The sequence below is a fragment of the Saccopteryx leptura genome, chromosome X, assembly GCF_036850995.1.
Source record: "Saccopteryx leptura isolate mSacLep1 chromosome X, mSacLep1_pri_phased_curated, whole genome shotgun sequence".
Taxonomy (NCBI): domain Eukaryota; kingdom Metazoa; phylum Chordata; class Mammalia; order Chiroptera; family Emballonuridae; genus Saccopteryx; species Saccopteryx leptura.
The window spans coordinates 43,657,816-43,679,518 of record NC_089516.1 but is presented as its reverse complement, the minus strand read 5'-3'; the positions used below and the strand labels follow the sequence as shown (position 1 = coordinate 43,679,518).

Sequence of the window (21,703 nt, the reverse complement as noted above, 5' to 3'; positions counted from 1 at the left end):
CAATCAATGAGCAACTAAAGTGAAGCAACTATATGAGTTGATGCTTCTTGTGCTCTCCCTTCCAAGATCTTAGGGGGAAAGGCATTCAAGTCTTCCACCATTAGGTTTGATGTTTCTATAGGTTTTTTTTTTTCTATAGGCTTTTGTAAATGCTCTTTATCATGGTGAGGAGATACTACCTTTTTAAATTTTTATTTATTCATTTTTAGAGAGAGAGGAGGAAAAGAGAGAGAGAGAGAGAGAGACAGAAGGGGGGAAGAGCAGGAAGCATCAACTCCCATATGTGCCTTGACCAGGCAAGCCCAGCATTTTGAACCAGCGACCTCATTCCAGGTTGACACTTTATCCACTGAGCCACCACAGGTCAGGCAAGGAGATCATTTAAAGTAAAAAGAGCATGATAAGATTTGTAGGAGTTCGAGGGTATAACTCCCCCTTTTTCATTTTTTCTAATTGACTTTTTTTTATTAATTTTAATGGGGTGACATTGATAAATCAGGGTACATATGTTCAGAGAAAACAGCTCTAGGTTATTTTGCCATTTGCTTATGCTGCATTCCCATCACCCAAAGTCAAATTGTCTTTCGTCACCTTCTAACTGGTTTTCTTTGTGCCCCTCCCCTCTCCCATCCCCCCCTCCTCCCCCCACCCTGTAACCCCCACACTCTTGTCCATGTCTCTGAGCCTCATTTTTATGTCCCACCTATGTATGGAATGATATAGTTCTTAGTTTTTTCTGATTTACTTATTTCGCTCAGTATAATGTTATCAAGGTTCATCCATGTTGTTGTAAATGATCCGATGTCATCATTTCTTATGGCTGAATAGTATTTCATAGTATATATGTACCAAAGCCTTTTAATCCACTCGTCCTCTGACAGACACTTGGGCTGTTTCCAGATCTTCACTATTGTGAACAATGCTGCCTTAAACATGGGGGAGGTAAGAGCATACATTGGAGTAAAGACAGCCTCTTCAACAAATGGTATTGGGAAAATTGGACAGCTACCTGAAAAAAAAATGAAACTAGACCACCAAGTTACACCACTCACAAAAATCAACTCAAAATGGATAAAAGACTTAAATATAAGCTGTGAAACCATAAGCATCTTAGAAGAAAACATAGGCAGTAAGCTCTCTGACATTTCTCGCAGCAATATATTTGCCTATTTGTCTCCACAGGCAAGTGAAATAAAAGACAAGATAAACAAATGGGACTATATTAAACTAAAAAGCTTCTGCACAGCTCAAGACAATAAGAACAGAATAAAAAGACAAACTACACAATGGGAGGATATATTTGACAATGCATCTAATTGACTTTTAAGTGTTTGCTGGGCATGCTTTATAATGCCTTGACCCTGAGGATTGTAAGGAAATACCTGTCCTCAGGTTAATTGCAAGTCTGACAAAATATAGTAAATACTTTTCCAAAGAACACTCCCATATTTTTCAAAACATTTCTATTCCATTGATTAACAGGCAATCTAGAGAGCACATAAGGCTGAAAAAATCTAGTTAGACCTTCATTATCTTCCTATTGTAAAAAAAAAAATTAGACCTTTGTTAGGGAAATTTACCTTCCCCTAAGCCTCACAACTCGCCCCTAGATGACCGCTTCAGGAGTGAGTCAAGAGAAAAAAACACCAGTGTTGCTTAGCAATAACAGATGCATCAGCTCAACCAAATTAGCAAGTCTTTAGGATCCACATTCTATTCTATTTAAATTTAAATGAGCGCTCCTCACAAGGGGGCCCCCTTACCAGCGTGGTTAGGAATTCCAGGTCCTGAGTGGGAACTGTGGAATTAAGAAAATAGGCTTAAAGAGAAAAAGGATGGAATCGGGAGGCCTCTGCAATGCAAGAGATAGCTTGCAAAAAGTAAAGCTCCATTCCCCAACTTGCTTTATTTATAGGGCAAAGTGAGGCCATTAGCAAATCAAAGAGATTATTAAAGCAAAGTCATGTTTCCAAGGCATCCTGAGAATTCTCCCAAGTGCAGAAAACCCCCACCATACTGTAAAGCCTGTAGCTATGGCCACCATCACAGCCACCTGGCCCATGCAGGTTCAGGTTTGATTCAGACAGATAGTAATGAAACAACAGAGCTTGCACCCGGCGGGCAAGAAATACACATAGTGGGAAAACACTTCCCTTTCTATTCAGGGCTCCCAAAGCCACTGACTTATCCAAGTTTCCTAGAATCAAAGGTTTCTAGCTCACCAGCCTTATTCACCTGTTTCCCATCTCCTTCTCTCTGCACAAACTGGCTTCTTCCTCAGCACTCTGCCATCTTGGCTGCTTCTCCTCTCCTCCACATGGCCTTTCTCTGCTCTCTTCCAGCATGGGCTCCTCTGCCCCATTTTATAGTGTAGAAATCAAAACCTTTAATCCAATATACAAACAAGGAAGTCTCTGATACAAGGTCACTTATCTGAGGCATAATGGGATTCCTCATGAGGGTGCACCACCCCACATCATCCACCAGTCAAGGGTGTGGGGAAAAGCTTAGTTTTGAAAAGATTTTAGTATTAAAAAGTTGGGGAAGGCTTAGTCTTAAAACTAAGCCTTAGGCTATAACGACTCTGCCAGCTTACAGCTTGTCCCCCACACCCAATGCAAAGTATAAGCGAGCAAACATATATACCATATTTACAAACTTATTTGACTAACAACAATACATAACATCTTAACTTCACAAGACAAAGTGTAAGGTATTTTCCCCGCCGAGAAAGAAAGAAGGGCGTAGCCACGAAGTGTGGAACAGCAAAAGCTTTATTTATTAGAGCGCTTTCCAGACAAGGTTCTCTGGTCTGCAAGACAGGGGCCAGAGAAATCGTTCAGATTCTTCTGCTGGGGGGTAATTTATAGGGTCAGTAGGGTGATGGCGAGTTGATATGACGTGGCGAAATTTCATTGGCTGACAGACAGTCGTTCTTTTTCAAATGGCTCCTGGGAAGTTTTTTTTTTTGGCGTGCATGGGTGTGGGCAGTTCCAGACAACGTTCCTAGGCCTGGTTCCTCATGTGACCTTCCTCCATTGCCAACTGACTTCACACAAAGGATAAAAGAAACTTGCCTCCAGTCTTTCTGAGGGACATGGGAGATAGGACAAGTACACACAATCCAGCACCATAGCTAACATAAAGGTGTGGGAAAAAATAGCCTTTAGTAACTTCACAGAACAAGTGAGGTGGGGGGTTGGGCAGACTGTCAGCTTACTGCCAGTTCCCCACACCTCTGTCCCCCCAAAATCTAAGCTGCAAAGACCCTGTTGGCTTTCAGTCCCCAACAGATACTACCTTTTATTTCTAATTTTCTGCCCTGGCTGGGTAGCTCAGTTGATTAGAGTGTTTCCTAATATGTCAAGGTTGCAGGTTCAATCCCCAGTCAGGGCACATACAAGAATCAACCAATGAGCCTGACCAGTGCAGGTGCAATGAATGGACAGAGCATCTACCTGATATGCTGAGGTCCCAGGTTAAAAAGCCTGAGGTCGCCAGCTTGAGCACAAGCTCACCAGCTTGAGGTGGGATCATAGACATGATTCTATGGTCGCTGGCTTGAGCCCAAGGTCGCTGGCTTGGCTAGAGCCCCTCAGTCAAAGCACATATAAGAAGCAATAAAAAAAAAAGAAGCAATCAATGGCCTGACCTGGGGTGATGCAGCAGATAAAGCATCGATCTGGAATGCTGAGGTCACTGGTTTAAAACCTCAGGCTTGGCCCTGGCCGGTTGGCTCAGTGGTAGAGTGTCGGCCTTGCGTGCGGGAGTCCTGGGTTCGATTCCCATCCAGGGCACACAGGAGAAGCACCCATCTGCTTCTCCACCTCTCCCCCTCTCCTTCCTCTCTATCTCTCTCTTCTCCTCCCTCAACGGAGGCTCCATTGGAGCGAAGTTGGCCCGGGTGCTGAGAATGGCTCCATGGCTTCTGCCTCAGGCGCTAGAGTGGCTCTGGTTGCAACAGAGCAATGCCCCCGGTGGGCATGCCGGGTGGATCCCGGTTGGGCGCATGCGGGAGTCTGTCTGACTGCCTCCCTGTTTCCAATTTCAGAAAAATACAAAACAAACAAACAAACAATCAAAAAAACAACCCAGGCTTGCCCCATCAAGGCACATTTGAGAAGCAACTATTAATCAGTTGATGCTTCCTGCTCTTCCTCCCCCTTTCTCTTTCTCTCAAAACAATAAATTTTTTTAAAAATTTTATTTATTCATTTTAGAGAGGAGAGAGAAAGAGAGAGAGAGAGAGAGGGAGAGAGAGAGAGGAGAGAGAGATAGAGAGAGAAGGTGGGGAGGAGCTGGAAGCATCAACTCCCATATGTGCCTTGACCAGGCAAGCCCAGGGTTTCGAACCGGCGACCTCAGCATTTCCAGGTCGATGCTTTATCCACTGTGCCACCACAGGTCAGACCAAAACAATAAATTTTTAAAAAATTATAATTAAAAAAGAGAGGATCTCTTGCCACTCTAGGCCTGAGGTGGCTGCACTCAGGCTTTTCTGGTGTGTCTATTTCTCATAGGCTACTGGGTGAGGGCTCTCCACTCGAACTAATCAAAATGCCCTTGTTTCTCAGAACTGTGCAAGCATCCATTTCATTGACTGAAGCCCAAGACTCATCTCTGCTTGACCTCACAGTGTCTCACTCTAAAACCTGCACAGGCTAGTATTTAGCCAAAGACCTAAAACAACAACTATGGTGATTTCTAGAAGCCCATTTCCACAAAGCTCTCATGATTGCTGTACTCAATCCTGAAATCTGATCCACCCCACCCCCGTCACTCTCTCACCTCCACTTAGCTGTATCTATTCTCTGCCTAGGCTCCAATTCCCTAAGACCCTAAGACGGGATCCTGAAACTGACCCAGGCAGAAAGAAGGTACCAGCAGGGCTCACTATATTCTTCCCTTCTCTCATCCAACACACATCCAGTGGAGCATAGGACATCTGGAAGCCTTGACAAACCTATCTGTAGAATACTAGTTTTGGTCTCATGGGTTAAAAAAAAAAAGAGCTGGAATTGATAGAAACAACATTGTTTGCTTAAATATACAACCCATCTTTCCTTGTCTTTTGTGATCTTGACACTTTTCTTTTTTTAATTGATTTTAGCAAGAAAGGGAGAGAGATAGGAACATTGATCTGTTCCTGTATGTACCCTGACTAGGGATTGAACTAGCAACCTCTGAGTTTCCAAATGATGCTCTAACCAAACAAGCTATCCCATCAGGGCATCTTGACACTTTTGAAGGATATTGGTTGTCTCTCAATTTGGGTTTCTCTGTTATTTTCTCATGATTGCATTGGGGTATGGAGTTTGCAGGAAGAATACTATGAAAGTGAAATGTTCTCATTGTATTACATCATACACCATGGGTACATGACAGTCAGGTCTTATTACTGGTAATGTTAATATTCATGTCTTGTTTAAGATTGTCTGCCAGATTTCTCTACCGTGAAGTTACTATTGCATTTTCCATACTCTTGTCATTCGAAGCAAGTCACTGAATCTAGCTCATATTCAAGAGGAGAATTAAACTCAACTCTTAGAAGAGAATCAAATACAGGCATACCTTGTTTTATTGCACTGAAATTTCCTTGCATTTCTTTTGCAAAGGCAAGAAACTTCCCCAGCAAAAAGATTAGGACTCACTTCATTGCAATGGTCTAGAACCAACACTGTAATATCTGAGCTATGCCTGTACTTAATATTTTTGGAGGCACTACTTTAAGGCTGTGTAACTACTGTGTTCACTTTAAAGTTCTGCCTGCTAATTTTAGCATTTAGTGGACCAGTTCTGTAGCAATGATTACTGTGGCATTCTAATGATAATTTTCTATTTCCCTCATTTCTGCTATATTTATTATTTGAAATTCTTACATAAGTAAAACTCCCATTTCCAGAATTTATTTATTCAATCAAACCACTTATTTATACATCATGGCATCATGGATATATATTTTATTTCTTTGGACTATAATTCAATACTATCATTATTTTTTATTGCTCAAATTGTGCCAGCTTTGGTCACTGGGAGTTCTTTCAGGTTGGCTGTGTCCTTATGACATGCTCTCATCTTTTTAAAATTTTATTTATTGATTTGAGAGAGAGAGGAACATCATTCTGTTCCTGCATATGCCCTGACCAGGGATCAAATCAACAACCTAGGCTTTGGGATAATGTTCTAACTAACCAAACTACCCAACCAGGTCCCTTTAAAAAAATTATTTATTAGCCCTGGCCGGTTGGCTCAGTGGTAGAGCGTCGGCCTAGCGTGCGGAGGACCCGGGTTCGATTCCCGGCCAGGGCACACAGGAGAAGCGCCCATTTGCTTCTCCACCCCTCTGCCGCGCTTTCCTCTCTGTCTCTCTCTTCCCCTCCCGCAGCCGAGGCTCCATTGGAGCAAAGATGGCCCGGGCGCTGGGGATGGCTCTGTGGCCTCTGCCCCAGGCGCTAGAGTGGCTCTGGTCGCAATATGGCGACGCCCAGGATGGGCAGAGCATCGCCCCCTGGTGGGCAGAGCGTCGCCCCTGTTGGGCGTGCCGGGTGGATCCCGGTCGGGCGCATGTGGGAGTCTGTCTGACTGTCTCTCCCTGTTTCCAGCTTCAGAAAAATGAAAAAAAAAAAAAATTATTTATTGATTTTAGAGAGAGAAAGGCAGGGAGGAGCGGAAAGCATCAATTCATAGTAATTGCTTCTCATACACGCCTTGACCGGGCAAGCCCAGGGTTTCGAACTGGTGACCTCAGTGTTCCAGGTCAATGTGACACTTTATCCACTGCACCGCTACAGATCAAGCTTTTTTTTTTTTTTTGTACTTTCTTACTTTCTGGCACTACATTATCCTCCAGGTCATCTTGTATTTCTCTACCTTGGTCTTAAAATCAGCCATGTCTTAAAGGAGCCCTGGTTCCATTTATTAGAGAACAGCATTTAGAAACCAAGATCTGGGTACCAGGGGTGCTCATTGCCTCTAGGTTTTCTCAGTGGACATACTGAGAAACTAAGAAACTGAGAAGATATGACAGCTAAATGCAACATGTTATCTGTGGCAGGGAGCTTCTAAGATGGCCTCTCACTGTCCCCTGCCTAACATTCATGGTCTTTTGTAATCCCCTCCCTTTGAGTAACTCAATTGTAACCAACAGAATGCTTGGACATCGAGGGGATGTCACTTCCACGATTAGATTACAAGAGACTGTAACTTCTGTTTTGCTGACTCTCTCTTATGGGCTTTGATGAAGCAAGCTACTATGCTGTAAGCTGCCTCATGGAAGGAAGGGCACCCGTGGCAGGGGCTGAAGACATCGCAGGCTGACAGCAAGGAACTGAGGCCCACAGTTCAACAGGTTGCAGATAATTGAATCCTGTCAAAAAACACAGGAGCTCAGTGCGGATTCTTACCCAGTAACACTTTCGGATGAGCCCTTAATCCTGCCCAACATCTCCCTTGATTGCACCCTAGTCAGAGCCACTGGAGTAGAGGACCCAGCTAAGCCAGCCTGGATTCCTGACCCACAAAAACTGGGAGATGGCTGACCGGGTGGTGGTGCAGTGGATAGAGCGTCGGACTGGGATGCCGAGGACCCAGGTTTGAGACCCCGAGGTCGCCAGCTTGAGCGTGGGCTCTTCTGGTTTGAGCAAAAGCTCACCAGCTTGGACCCAAGGTCGCTGGCTCGAGCAAAGGGTTACTCGGTCTGCTGAAGGTCCGCAGTCAAGGCACATATGAGAAAGCAATCAATGAACAACTAAGGTGTCGCAATGTGCAACGAAAAACTAATGATTGATGCTTCTCATCTCTCCGTTCCTGTCTGTCTGTCCCTGTCTATCCCTCTCTCTGTCTCTGTAAAAAACAAAACAAAAAAAAGAACATAAAAAAACCTGGGAGATAATGAAAGCATGTTTTTTAAGCCACTAAGATTGTGGTAATTTGTTACACAGAAAGTAATCACAAATAGAGTAGCCTTACTTGGATCCTAGAACAGAAAAAAAGGCATTCATGCAAAAACCAGTAAAATTCAAATAAAGTCTTAAATTGAGTTTCTAGTATTGTGCTAGATGTTAATGTTAGGGGGAATTCAGTGAGGGGTATGTTAACTCCCTCTAATGTCTCTGGAACTCTGCTATAAATTTAAAATTATTTCAGAATATAAACTTTAAAAATAACTTCTGGGTATTTGTTATATTTTTTTATAAAGAGCCTGACGAATGGTGGTACAATGGATAGAATGTCAACCTGGAATGCTGAGGTCCCCAATTAGAAACTCTGAGGTCCCTGGCTTGAATGTGGACTCAAGTGCAGGGTCAATGGCTTGAGCATGGGCTTGCCAGCTTAAATGTGGGAACACTGGCTTGGGCACAGGATCATCAACATGATCCAAGGTCACTGGCTCAGCTTGGACCCCCCCAGTCAAGGCACATATGAGATGCAATCAATGAGCAACTCAAGTGAAGCAACTATGAGTTGATGCTTCTAATCTCTCTCCAAAAAAATCAATAAAAAAATTAAAAAGAGAGATTATAGCAAATTTGAGGAGAAAAAAAAATGAAGAAAAGGTATCAGGGAGCCACCAGTCTGGTGGTAGTTCAACAAGCAGGCCTTAGGGATCACAGTGTAATGTGTCTTCTGGGGAAGACAGAGGACCAGACTGGGTTCTAGCACTTAGGGGTTGTCTGCTGGGGGACACACCAAGCCTCATGCCTGTCCCGGGAGTCAAAGTCTGGTTGAGAAATTCTAGGAATACTTTTCCCCAACCTTCAAGATACTGCCTGTTCACCCCTATTTATAAAATTCCCCCCAATGTCAACATCTGTTCCAAGATGGATTTGCTGGCCTCTTCCTGACCTTTATGGGTTGTCTTTCCCCTTTACCGCATCTGGAATGCCTCTACTGCCCACCAGCAGGTATCTTCACACACTTCCTTATCAGTTTCAAAAGTGAACTTGCGCCTGACCTGTGGTGGCGCAGTGGATAAAGCGTCAACGTGGAAATGCTGAGGTCGCCGGTTCGAAACCCTGGGCTTGCCTGGTCAAGGCACATATGGGAGTTGATGCTTCCAGCTCCTCCCCCCTTCTATCTCTCGGTCTCTGTCTCTGTCTCTCCTCTCTAAAATGAATAAAAAAAAACCCAGCCTTGACCTGTGGTGGCGCAGTTGGTAAAGTGTTGTCAACCTGGAAATGCTGAGGTCGCCGGTTCGAAACCCTGGGCTTGCCTGGTCAAGGCACATATGGGAGTTGATGCTTCCAGCTCCTCCTCCCCCTCCCTATTTCTCTCCTTTCTAAAATGAATAAATAAAATAAAAATTAAAAAAACAAAAAACAAAAAAAGTGAACTTGCAAGAAAATCTTGGCCACCTCTGCCCTCAGTGACATTTTTCAAACCGGAGCCCTCACTCACCTAACTTTACCACTTAGCTCTTCATCCATCTACCAGTGGTCTATCTTCAGATACTTACATTCTATTCCTTTGTTTCTTTAAACATGAATGGAAACCAGAACCAACACTTTTTTGAATATTCCTTAGAATAAACCAGATGAAGCACTTGACAACGGGAGGGTGCCTGCTGGGTAGTTATGGACTGATTGCTTTTGTTTGCAAGTGGTTTTCCTCCAGCTGGTATTTCTCCATAGTTACAATCTTTCATCCATCCCTCTTAAGTCTGTTTCTTCCAAGAACCTCCCTCCCTCCTGGCCTGCATGAGGCCTGTTCACTGCAGTCAAAAGCAAAGACAGGAGACTCTTTCCCAAAGTTAAAAGCGCATCAAACACGCCTAGCATTTATTTAATCACAAACATACAGACCCCTCAGTACACCCTTCCTTGGGGCATGGCCCCAACAATCCAGAGCTGACAACCTTGGGTATACATAGTAGGAGGGGTGGGGAGGGTGGGAAGGGTCTGTTCTGGAACAGGGAAGGTTCCTCCATATGGAGAGCTGGGTGGAGGCCAGAAGTTGGAGATGACCAACTTCTGAGTAGGGGGCTCAGTAAAAAAATCAGATAAACAAAAGAGGAGTTCATGTTTTTATAACCCTTTCTCCAAGCCTCTCTCTTGGTGGGACAGGCCTCTACTTTTTCCCGGGCTGGGGAAATCCCCAGAAGGGCCCCTTCCTTCATGATGCTCCTCTACACACTGAAAAAAAGTAATGGGTGCTGGTTTGGGAACCTGGACTCAGTATCCCTTACTACCCATCACCTCCTTAACTGCCCTTCAAGGAAGGAAGCAGGACTCTGCCCAAGGGTAGGGGTCTCTCACTCCTGATCTAGGTCTGGAATGTCAACCCACAAGATTCCAAGGTTTGCCCGCTTCCCCAAGGGCAAGGTCAGCTTCGAGCCTTCCTAGGCAAGTCGCCATGTTCTCTCTCAGGTTAAGGCAGGGTGCCTCAGTACCACTCCTCTCTGCAGTGGAATGCTTGCATGGGATGTTGCTAAGGAATAAGGACTGTGGTCTCCACAGAGCAGCCTAATCTCACAGATTCCCCTATGCCTGAAATACCAGTGCTGGGCTGTTCCTATAGGGAAGGGACATTGACCCATGTTCCCAGGTCAAGGGTCTGGCTCTCATCCTCACTTCTGTTCCTGGCCTGGGCAGGGAAGGGACCATTACGAAGGGAGAGGGCTTAAATCGCCAGGGTAGAAACGCCGTCGTTTTGACTCCTCTTTCTTGCCAGGATAATAGACTGGCCATTTTCAGAAAGGGGATGGAACAGCATCCTGACACATCCTTATTACAGACCCGACTAGGACAGTCCCCAGCAACAGGGAAGGAACTCACGCTGTCTCTTTCCCTCAGCTGGGCAAGGGTGGGTCCCATGGGGCAGGGGCAAGGTTGTGATCTCCAGGGAACAGACCCTGAGCTCAACATGATCGCTGGGCCTGTGGGGGGCAGGGCATCACTTGACTGCTCCTCCTTGCCTGGTTTTAGGGTGGGGCCACATCTCTTCCCCCAGAACACCTGGCAGAGCAGTCTCATGGGAGGGTGAGGGAAAGGTGGGGCCTCATCTTGACTTGTCCTCCTTCCCTGGGCGGGGAAATCCCAGAGGAGGGATGAGGCCTGATCAGGACTCCTCTTCCATGCTGAAGCTGCTGCGGCGGCTGCTGGCCTTGGAGACAGCGGGGGACACGGAAGAGAGCAGGGGGTCAGAGGCAGCCCGCAGTGGGGACAAGGCGCCCCCCGACAGTCCCCCCAACACCCCCTCCTCCTCCTCCATCAGAATGTCCGTCAGCCCCAAGTGGAAGGGGTCCCCAAGATCCCCCAGGTGGTCGCTGGGAAAGTGCAGGTCCAAGAGGGTGTCTGAGGGCGGCACTGGGGGCTGCTGACGGGGAGCACCCTGAGCAGGGCCCCCCACTGCATGGAACGTTGCTAGGCCTGGCCTGCCCTCCTCCTCCATGTCCAGCTGCTCTGGCTTGAGGCTCTCAGAGGCCGAAGTTGTGGCCAGGGAGACCAGCCCTGGGGTCGGAGGGACGGGCAGACCATGGATCTGGGCCTGCAGTTCAAGCTCCTGAAAAAAGTAGGGGGCAGATGTGGGATAAGATGGAGTACAGATCTCCTCAGAGGCACAGGAATGTAATCGTTAGAAGGGCAGGTTGTCTGGGTTCACATTCAGCCTCTACCAATCACTAGTTGTGTAACTTGAGTCAAGTTGCTTAAAGTTTCTGAGCTTCAGAGTCCCAATCTATAAAATTGATATAATAATGGTCCATGTCTCATAGGGCTATTGTGATGATTAACTTAATAGATGGAGATAAGGCTCTTGTCACAGTGCATGGCACAAGATAAAGGCAATGCACACTAGCCAATATTCATTGTTGTTCTTTTTAACGTTAATTACCACTAATCACCATCACCACCATCACCACCACCACCACCATCATCATCATCACCGATGATGGGAGTCTGGAATCCCTGGGACCTCCCAAGTATGCCAAGAGGGAAAATTCTGGTCTGTTGTTCCTCTGCCTCTAACTCTGCCTGCAGGAAGCCCTTCACCCCTACCCCCATCTCCTCCTTCCAAACCTGAATTCGGAGCTGCAGGCTGCGGTTGGCTTGCTCCAGGGATCGCTGCCGGCTCTCCAGGTCTTTGGAGCGCTGCTGCTCCTTCTGCAGCTTGCGGATGTAATCCACAGAGGCTTTGAGGATGGTGCCCTTGTTCCAGCGCATCTCCCTGTGTGGTCGAGGGGGAGGAGAAAAAGGAGTGCTGCAATATGGAGTTTCTCGGGATCCGGGGCTGTTATACCAGGCAGATGGAGCACCCCACCCCGTGCCTAGAACTTGAGGCGGTACATAAGGGGTATAGAACACTCACCCCCTGCCTGGAATGTTCCAAGCCAGAGGGCTTTCTCTGACCTGACCCCTTACTGCTCCTCTCACCTCTGACCCTGATTCATCTCATTACAGCTGCGCTGGCTTCTCAATGTTCCCAGGACATGGACAGCCATTCCCACAGCCCAGCTACACCTTCCGCCTTGAACACTCTTCACCGAGACACCCATCCATACAGCTCCTGCCACCCCTCCTTAGGCTGTTTATTCAAATGTTTCCTGGTCCTGGCTGGGTAGCTCAGTTGGTTAGAACATCATCCAGATACACCAAGGTTGTGGGTTCGATCCCTGATCAGGGCATGTACAAGAATCAACCAATGAATGCATAAATAAGTGGGAAAACAAACCCATGTTTCTCTCTCTCTAAAAGTAAAATTTTAAACAATATTTATATTTTCTTATTTGTTGAGGCCTGTTCTGTCCCCATCCTCTTTACTCCCAATTGTAATCCTCCCCAATGTTTCCTCATCTTTCTCCCATTCTTCCCCTCCCCCTTTTAAAATTGATTGTGAGAGACAGAGAGACTGAGAAAGAGAGAGAGAGAGAGAGAGAGAGAGAGAGAGAGAGAGCGAGAGAGAGAGAGAGCGAAGCAACCTTGTGTAAGGGTCCTAGTTCCATTTATTAGAGAACAGCATTTAGAAACCAAGATCTGGGTACCAGGGGTTCTCATTGCTTCTAGGTTTTCTCAGTGGACATACTGAGAAACTGTAAGAAACCGAGAAGATATGACAGCTAAATGCAACATGGTATCTGTGGCAGGGAGCTTCTAAGATGGCCTCTCACTGTCCCCTGCCTAATATTCATAGTCTTTTGTAATCCCTTCCCTTTGAGTAACTTGATTGTAACCAACCGAATGCTTGGACATCGAGGGGATGTCACTTCTACGATTAGATTACAAGAGACTGTAACTTCTGTTTTGCTGACTCTCTCACTTATTGGCTTTGATGAAACAAGCTAACTGGCCAAGGCCTCCCATTCTTTATTCTTCTCCACAACATTCACCACAATCGCACCAATTTTACTTATGTATCTTGTTTGCTGCCTGTCTGCCTCCACTAAAATATAAGTCGCATGATGTCAGGAATTTTTGTGTTTTATTCCCTCTAGTCACCCCAGGACCTAGCATAGTACCTGGCACAAAGCAGAAGCTCAGTGTTTCCTGAATGAATAAAGGAATCATGAAATAAACAAAAAACTAAGCGCCTATGTCCTACAGGGACCTGATAAGGCACATGAAGCATAATGTCCTGCACCTAAAATTCTGGGTGGAGACATAGTGAGGGGGCTATAACCCTGGCTCAAGGTGAGGAAAGCCGGGTGGGAAGGGGCCAGAGGTTGTTCCCACCAAGGGTGGCCCCCCAGAAAGACTTTAGGAGCGGGGGACCCACACCATCCCCACCCCACCTTGTGCCAGCCTGGGGCTCCCAGCTCAGACTCACGGGTCACTGGACTTAGGGATGAGAGTGCCCAGCTCCTTGATCCTGTCGTTAATGTTGAATCGCCTGCGACGTTCAACTTCGGAGGAGTGGGAAAGAATTGTCAATAGACCAAGGAGGGAAGAGGAGAAATTGGGGCATTGGGAGACTGTTGCAGGGAGAGACCCCCCAAGCAGGCTGGGGCACAGAGCGAGTCAGGACTGCACAGCACACTGGCAGGCGCTCATGCTCCCACTCACTTAGGTTGTGGTTGTCCTTCTTCTGCCGTTCCTTTAAAAGGGCCTTGGCCTCCGTCTCTGGAAGAGAGTGGAGGTGGTCAGGGCCTCTGAGTAAGAGAAAGACGGCAGGTAGCATGTGCAGCTGAGGTAGGCTTTGGTAGGCACAGACAGGGGAAAGGACTTTTTTTTAAAAAATGCCGCTCTTCTTACTATTTTTCAAAAAGCCATGGAGACAAGCCATTTGTTAAACCCAAGATGAGAGGCCGTGGGGCTAACCCTGGCGCTTACCAGAGATCTCCCGCTTGATGTTGGGCAGCTCAGCTGGGCAGGAGTTGCTGACAGTGATGGCAGGTGTGACCACACTCTGACTGCTGTACACATCAAGCAGATTCCCTGACACAGGCAGCTGGGGGCAGGAACGGCAGAGAAAAGATGGTTGGGAATAGACCCCAGGCTTGGCCCATCTCAAAACCAGGCTCATGACCCTTCACACATTCCAAAAGACAGGTCCCCTAGTGGAAGGATCAGCTGACTCAGCATAGGAACCCTTCCTTCTCCTTCAAGGGAATTTCACACAGCAACTCAGGAAACGGAGCACAGGGTCAAATGGATCTACCCTGCTTTGCCAGGGACCAGAGCCTGCCCGGCTCTGAGAAGAAATGCTGCAAAACCGCCCTTTTCAGGTCTCTGTGGGCTTCAATGGAACATTTCAGTCCATTAGCCACCCCCTCCCTGTCCCAGCACAACATTCCAATTCAGCACTCTTGGAACACTCCAAAATTTTCTTCTCAGACCTTGAGAAATTCTCATGGCGATGTTTCATCCCAAATCTGGCCTTCTGGAGAGTCCCAGCCCATCTCCAGTCCTTGCTGTGACTGTGACGCACCACCTTACATACATGGTCTCCAGCTGCCATGCACCCAGGCCCAGACTCTAATACCTTCTAGCATATTCTGATCTCCCAGGATTTCTTGCCCAACTACACAACTAGCACTGCCTTTATATCTGCCTAGACCAGGGGTCTTAAACTCGCGGCCCACGGGCCGCATGCGGCCCGCCGAACAATTTTGTGCAGCCCGCAGACTAATCCACGAAGTTCAAAATATTTTGGATAAAATTAAGTAAGCCTAGGGGCCTACTTGTATTTTTCATTTCTCTAGCATCCTAGCTAGATATTAGCTTAGTTAACAGCAGTTGTGATGCGAACTACAGTTTCTGGTCGTTTTGTGACACTGAGTAAACTGCATGTACGATTGTGCTTGTTGTACTGATTTTTTTTTGTTTTCAACTGCAGTGAGAAAAGTGTTGCGTAACAGTTGCCTTTTGTAGACCTAGTGCGGCCCGCCAAACGGCTGTAATCTTGCTCTGCGGCCCACATGCTGAGTTGAGTTTGAGACCCCTGGGCTAGATGGTTTTCTCCCCTTGCATTCTCCTGGATACAGGGCAACATACTGATCTGTAAATAATTAGTTCCACCTCTTGATGAGACTTCATCTCTTGAAACCCCCAAACTTTTGGATCCATCTAATATGAGGTTCCAATCTCTAGCTGTGTTCTAAATCAATAAAAAATTCTGATACGCTGATACCATTTTTATATATGCTTCTATCCGCTGGATAAGTTTGAAAGAAGCAAGGCTACAGCCACTTGGTATGCCCCAAAGCAAGCTGTGGGACTCTTGGAATGTTCTAGAACCAGAATGTTACAATTTATTGTATATTCCTTGCTCTAGAAAGTTTTATCTATTCTCTACAAGGCCCCAGCCTCTTGGCACAGTTCACTACAAGAGCTATGGTACACTGGAATCATCAGTTCATGGTCCAACCATACCAAGTTTTGAGACTTTTGGAGTGTTCCAATCTCTTGGTCTCTCAAACAGTGAAACCTGAGCACTTTGCTATGCCCTAATATCTCCTTGAAGTCCCCATCCTGTATGTATCAAAATCAGTAAGGTCTACCGTTGCATGCAATTCAACACAAGGCCCCAGGGCAGGCGTCCCCAAACTGCGGCCCTCGGGCCGCAATGCGGCCCCCTGAGGCCATTTACCCAGCCCCCACTGCACTTCTGGAAGGGGCGCCTCTTTCACTGGTGGTCAGTGAGAGGAGCCCTGTATTTGGCAGCCCTCCAATGGTCTGAGGGACAGTGAACTGGCCCCCTGTGTAAAAAGTTTGGAGACCCCTGCCCCAGGGCATTACTCTGCCCCATTATCATCACACAGTCTCCCTCTCTATGTTAATACAATCCAAGTTGACGGTCTGTTATACACACAGCCAGTCCCGGTGTAGTCTCAGTGACAAAGGGATGCGCTGTCAGACCAGCTTCCCTTCTTGGGGCCTTACCGTGCTGGGGAGCTGCAGCCCCGTAGTGCCTCCAGGTAGATAGTTGAGCATCTCGTCATTGTAACTGGACTCTAGGCTGATGATCTCATCAATGACATCGTCAATCTGGGGGAAGAAGTAAATATGAAAGAGGGTTAGAAGAAGCTGGAGAGTGGAGCATAGGAGGGTTGTGTACAGCCACGTACCTCCTTCTCTGAGCTGGACCCGATGGTGAGTAGTGCCATGGGGCTGTTGGGGGCGCTGCCTGTGGGGCCAGTAGCATGGGCGGCCTCAGGGGCAGGGAGCGGCTGGGCACTAGCAGCCCCCGGTGGCGGGGTGAGGGCCTGGGAAGCCAGCTTGGGCCCAAGTGTGGTGGATAGGTACTGTTTCACCTGCTGCCGGCGCGCCTGCTGTAGGTGGTAGCGCGTTGGGTTCTCCAGATGGGTTTGCACCTGTGGGATAAGGGGGAGGAGGGACAGGAAGGGACAAGGTAGAACAGGGCTTGGAAGCGTTACTCTGGGCACACTGAGCCCAGAATCTGAGAACCCCCCCCCAAACCCTGTTATGTCTTTCCCAGCACCCAAATTCCCTTTCTTGGAAAACCCCTTACAGCCCCTAGGATCCACTTATAGATGGTAGAATCTTTCAGTCTATGGAGCCCCCTCTGTCACAGTCCCCATGACTCCATCCTTGTCTCTGACACCACCTAATAGACTCAAGAACTACATCTTGCTTCCCAAGATATCCCAATGGCCAATAACTCCTAATGCACCACATACACATGACGCTCTTCCTACAAAGCCACTCCACAGAGTCTAGGAACCACTTGGGGCACTCACAACCCTCCATGGTCTACCAAGACATCCCATGATCTCCAAGAACCCCTCACAATTCCACAAGAACATCTCAGAAACCCTAAACACAATGAGCCACCACCACAGCCTACTTTAACAGTGTCTAAAGACCTTCCTTAGAGCTCCAAGACTTCACCTAAAAGCCATCAGGACCATTCCCCAGTCACCAGGATCCCCTCCCAGGGCCTCTAGACCTTACCTTGAGCACCTCCCTGGGCACCTGAGCAGGGGGAGGACGGCTCAATGTGTGGCCCCCGGCAGAGACACCAACCACAGAGATGGCAGGAGAGGCAGGTGCAGGACTGGGGAAGGGAGAAGCTGCAGCCTGTTCCTGACGCTCACGCCTCTCCTGTTCCTGCGCCTGGGCCCGCATTAGCTGCTGCCGCAGCAAGACCCGCGATGAAGAAGATGACGACATGGCAGGGGTCCGGGAGCCCCCTGCAGAAGATGATGCAGACAGTGTAGCTGGGGTGGTTGGTGTGGCCTGCAGTGATTTGGGGAGGCTGTGGAATGGGAAATATGGGGCCACAAGTAAGCTAAAAGTCTGGTCCCAAACCTAAGGAGTCACGGTGTGATCGAGTAACCACGAGAACCAGGCACGGTAGCAGCTCTCAGGGGCTCAGTCTGGTGGGGGAATTTTAGCTCTACTCCTTATGGTAAAGCCTGGATTTGAAGTATGTTTATATATTGAGCAGAGATGGCACTGCTTGGCTCTGGGAAGAGGGGATTTATCCTATTTAAAGGGGAGTGGAAGGAAGCAGAATTGAGGCTGTGGCAGTAGATGTGGACACAGAGGGCTCTTAAGCTCAGTTTGGGGCTAGAGATTCTCCCTTAGCTCCTAGGGGTGGGCATCAGACTACAGGGCAATCGCAGTTCCTTCTGCCTCCCTGCCTGGGCCTCTAGTCCCAGGAGCTAGTCAGTCTTAAAAAAAAAATCTCAGAAATTTCACAATCCTCTCTTCCTGCCCCTCTTCCAGGTCCCCTCCCCTCTCTTAGAGCCCAGGCCCATGACTCAGCACATTTAGACTTCCCCAGCTTGGGGAAAGAAGAGCCCAGCAGGGGTTCCTCAAAGACTGGGGGTGGGTGAGTTCTCTGAGCGAGGGAGGGCTAAGCAGGGATTATGGGTATGACTCCACCCCACCTGAGCACAGAGCTGGAGCAGGCCACGCCCTGTTTCTGGGCACTCTAGGGATGCTGCATGCTGTATTTAGGAATGAATGGGTGTGCAGGTAGGGTTGGAGGGGGCAGCTGAGGTCTAGTCTGAGATACAGGAATCCTAGCTTGGACATCTGCTTTCATGCGACATGCTTTTCTTGGCTTGTCATTTTATTATCTGGAAAATAAAGGCTGGTGGGGAGAATGGGTTAGGCTGGCACTGAAGGCCTCTGTCTCCCGAGAGGGAATGGAGGGGCCTGAGGAATTAGGAAGGCAGTCAGAGGAGACATACCTTGAGCGTAGTGGTAGGGGCTGGCTTTTGAGCTCGTAAAAGCTGTCAGGATCAAGGACGTTTTCTAATTCGATGTCAGCAACAATCCCGGATTCCGGAAGCAAAGAGTTCAGGCTGAGGGTGAGGGTGAGGTAGGGGTAGTGGTCAGTTATTATATGAAGACCTCACTCCCCTCCAAAAAAGAGGGAAAGAGAAAGATAGAGGGGGAGGTATAGAGGGGCACCAGTGCATCTTTAATATTCAGCCACTCAGCTGGGAACCACCACTATGAATTCCTCTTCCCACACCCCTCTCCCTTTCCCATTCTTTTGCTGTGTTACCCATAGTCCCTTAAGATTCAAAATAATAAGAGTGCCTGGTTCCCAACACCTTTCTCTAACACTCACGTGTAACCATAACCTGAGTTTGAAGAAAATGGAAGTGAGGAATTTCAGTATGGCAGATTCACTTTGCAGGCTTCCTGACTTTGCATTCAGAGTTCTCCCAGCCCCCATATCCCCTACTGTTTTCCTGGCAGTTGAATGTGAGCCCAGGTTTGTCCACACACTTGCAGCATGGTAGGGGCATCCCTCAATATAACAGCCCATTGTAATACAAACTGAATGCAGCACAAAGAGAACTGGGGTCAATGATTCACTTTATAGAAGGATCGACCACTTTGCAAATGAGTTTCTCCAGCCCCAGCCAGAGTTCATGGGATGCCAACACATACCCAAATACAAAATGGAAATATCAAAGGCTCCCCACTAAGTCTCACAATCTGGATTTACAAGAGGGGGGTTTTGGGTGGAAGATCCACTTTATGCAGCTTTTTTTTTTTTCTTGGCCAGATGAGCCTGCCTACTGCTCTCCTGTTTTTTTGGGGTTTTTTTTTGGATAGATCAAAACACACACACCTCCAATACCAACACCCACTGATACACAAAAGAAGCCACGTACACCCCTCCCTTTCAACTATTCCCACTACTGTGATGATCTAGGTTGCTAAAAAGGCATTAGAAGATGGTGAATCGATACATAAAGGCTTCTACTCAGCTCTCCATGCTGGATGCAAGACCCTAGTGAGCAGCGCCATTAACATGCACGCAGATGTATACGCATCCTTAAATTTGGTCAAAGACTTAGAATTCTGAGATTGTGGGTGACTTCACTTAACAAGAATTCTCTCCTCTCCCCAAGGATCTGTATTCCTTCCTTTCTTCACCCTCAGATGGGGCCCTAAAACCACCCAGGAAGTTGGGAAGAGGAAGCTCAAGGACCAGCTGAACTCAGCACAAAGCCAGGCAAAACGTAGGCAAAGCCCCCTCCCATTCTTACACACCCATTGCATAGAATCTGGGAGAGAAGACGGCTGGGGCTTCCAAGGCCACTGATGGAAGTGAGGATTAAGAGATCATATAGGACCCACCCAGAAAGAGATGGTGCAATTGGTGCTCATTCCAGCTCTGGCAACAAATTCAAGATTATCCCTAGGATCTGAGAGACAAACTAGGAAGATGTGATAAAGAGAGAGAGAGAGAGAGAGAGAGAGAGAGAGAGTGTGTGTGTGTGTGTGTGTGTGTGTGTGTGTAGGAGGTAATCAAGGCTTGGTTTACTGAGAGACTAGGGCAGGTGGCAACAGGAACAAGACCCTCCTCCCGGTTCCCAACGGAAGCCTGAGGCCTTCTTCTCTGAAGCTAAGAGGTAGCACCATCTCCATCACCTCTGTCTGCCTAACTCCCATTCAAGCCCCAACAATGGCGGGGAGGGCTTTTTCACTATCCCTGGGATCAGATCCAGATGGGTGGATGAGCAGGGGTGAAGAGATTATTCCAGTCAAGTCTTGATGAATGTTGCTTCTCTTTGCTCACACACACCACAAGGCTGGTCCCACGCAGCATATCTGAGATACTCCTAAATCTTTCCAGATTCATATTATCCCCAAACACAGCCTCCAGCAACCAGCCGCTGGGAATCACTAAACTCCCAAGGTAGCACCTCTGTCCCCTAGAACCCTTTCTCTGATACGCAGGGGAAAAAATCCATTAAAATCAGTGCCTCACCTAGAGTGCCCCAACTTCATCCCACTCATATCTGACTCAAGGACCCCAAATTCAGTCTCTAATCAGTCTCAGTCCCCCAAGTTCAGCTACCCTAGACCAGTTTCCGTACACAACATAATATGTACCTCTAGACCTAGTCAAGCACCCCCCAAATCTGAACCAGACCTCCCTTAATGCACTTCCACGACTCCTTTAAGCCTCAGTCAAAGCAGGCCACCGCCAGATTCCTTAGTTGCCCCCCAGATTGCGCCCCAACGTCCTCCAAGCCTAGGCCGAGGCCCTCCAATCCCAGTATGGGGCCTCACTGCACCCAGATCGGGCTCTCGGGAACCCCAGTCAACACTACTTGGCCCCAAGCGGCCCCGCACCTGAGCAGCTGGGCTGAGTCGGCCGGCTCGAGCTCCTCCAACAGCACGAACACGGCTCGAGGGCCCTCCGCGCTGGTCTCTACGCCGTCCCGAGCTGGCTCGGCTGCATGAGACATGACGCCCGGCCCGGGGCGAGCCCTGCCAGGCCGGTCGGGCTTCAGCCCGGTCCCCCTAACAAAATAAAAGTCCCCCTCCCCCTGCTCGCCACTGCCTCCTCCGCTAAGCCATGGAGTGAGCTCTGCGCGGGCGGGCGGCTTCAGGGAGATGGGATGGGCTGTGAGTCATCCCCCGCCCAGAACGGACCAACACTACCCCTCCCCTCAGAACCTAACCCCGGACGACCGCCCTCCTCCTCGTCTTCTTCTCCCTCCTCCCTGGGCTGGGGAAACTCCACAGGAAGTGACTGAACGTAGGATGGACGGCTCGCAGGGCCCCGCCCCCTGAGTGAGGCGGCCAATCGTCAAGGGCTGGCTCAAGTGCCCCCCCCTAAACCACACCTCCAACGCGTAGGGAAAAATAGATTGGCCAGCCCTCATTCAGAGCCTAGGCCACGCCCTGAGCGACATAGGCAAATCAACGAGAGTTAAATTAATTAACCACGCCTCCTCCTCTGAAATTATTCCTCCGCAAGAAATTAAACTGTTCCTTTGGTCCTCTGCGCCTGCGCACCCATGGCCAGTGGTGCTCAGATTTTCAGGCTA

At 48.2% G+C, this 21,703-nt stretch overlaps 1 protein-coding gene and 1 non-coding gene across 4 annotated transcripts; one reads left to right on the top strand and one right to left on the bottom strand.

Moving 5' to 3' along the window:
• The first annotated feature begins 3,721 nt into the window (after positions 1-3,721).
• On the top strand, positions 3,722-3,797 carry TRNAA-UGC (transfer RNA alanine (anticodon UGC)). The gene has a single exon. It is a non-coding gene; the product is annotated as a tRNA-Ala (tRNA).
• Positions 3,798-9,738: 5,941 nt separating this feature from the next.
• TFE3 (transcription factor binding to IGHM enhancer 3) lies at positions 9,739-21,385 on the bottom strand. 3 transcript variants are annotated; one of them, XM_066356511.1, is made up of 10 exons: positions 21,003-21,385; positions 18,593-18,706; positions 17,346-17,649; positions 16,499-16,744; positions 16,314-16,418; positions 14,262-14,379; positions 13,995-14,051; positions 13,759-13,834; positions 12,015-12,162; positions 9,739-11,499 (listed from the first exon to the last, which is right to left on the bottom strand). In XM_066356511.1, exons 1-10 carry the CDS (start codon positions 21,116-21,118, stop codon positions 11,056-11,058), a joined length of 1,728 nt encoding a protein of 575 aa, XP_066212608.1. In that variant the 5' UTR covers positions 21,119-21,385; the 3' UTR covers positions 9,739-11,055. The 3 variants fall into 3 exon arrangements, with proteins under 3 accessions (XP_066212608.1, XP_066212609.1, XP_066212610.1); XM_066356512.1 differs by having other exon boundaries at positions 16,685-16,744; XM_066356513.1 differs by having other exon boundaries at positions 17,346-17,584; positions 21,003-21,027.
• Positions 21,386-21,703: the final 318 nt, after the last annotated feature.

Coding starts and splice junctions, on each gene's coding strand:
- TFE3 (XM_066356511.1), bottom strand. CDS start 21,118: ATGTCTCATGCAGCCGAGCCAGCTCGGGACGGCGTAGAGACCAGCGCG. Junction 18,707..21,002: donor GACTCAGCCCAGCTGCTCAG/GTGCGGGGCCGC, acceptor CCTCACCCTCAG/CCTGAACTCTTTGCTTCCGG. Junction 16,745..17,345: donor TGCCCAGGGAGGTGCTCAAG/GTAAGGTCTAGA, acceptor CTTATCCCACAG/GTGCAAACCCATCTGGAGAA.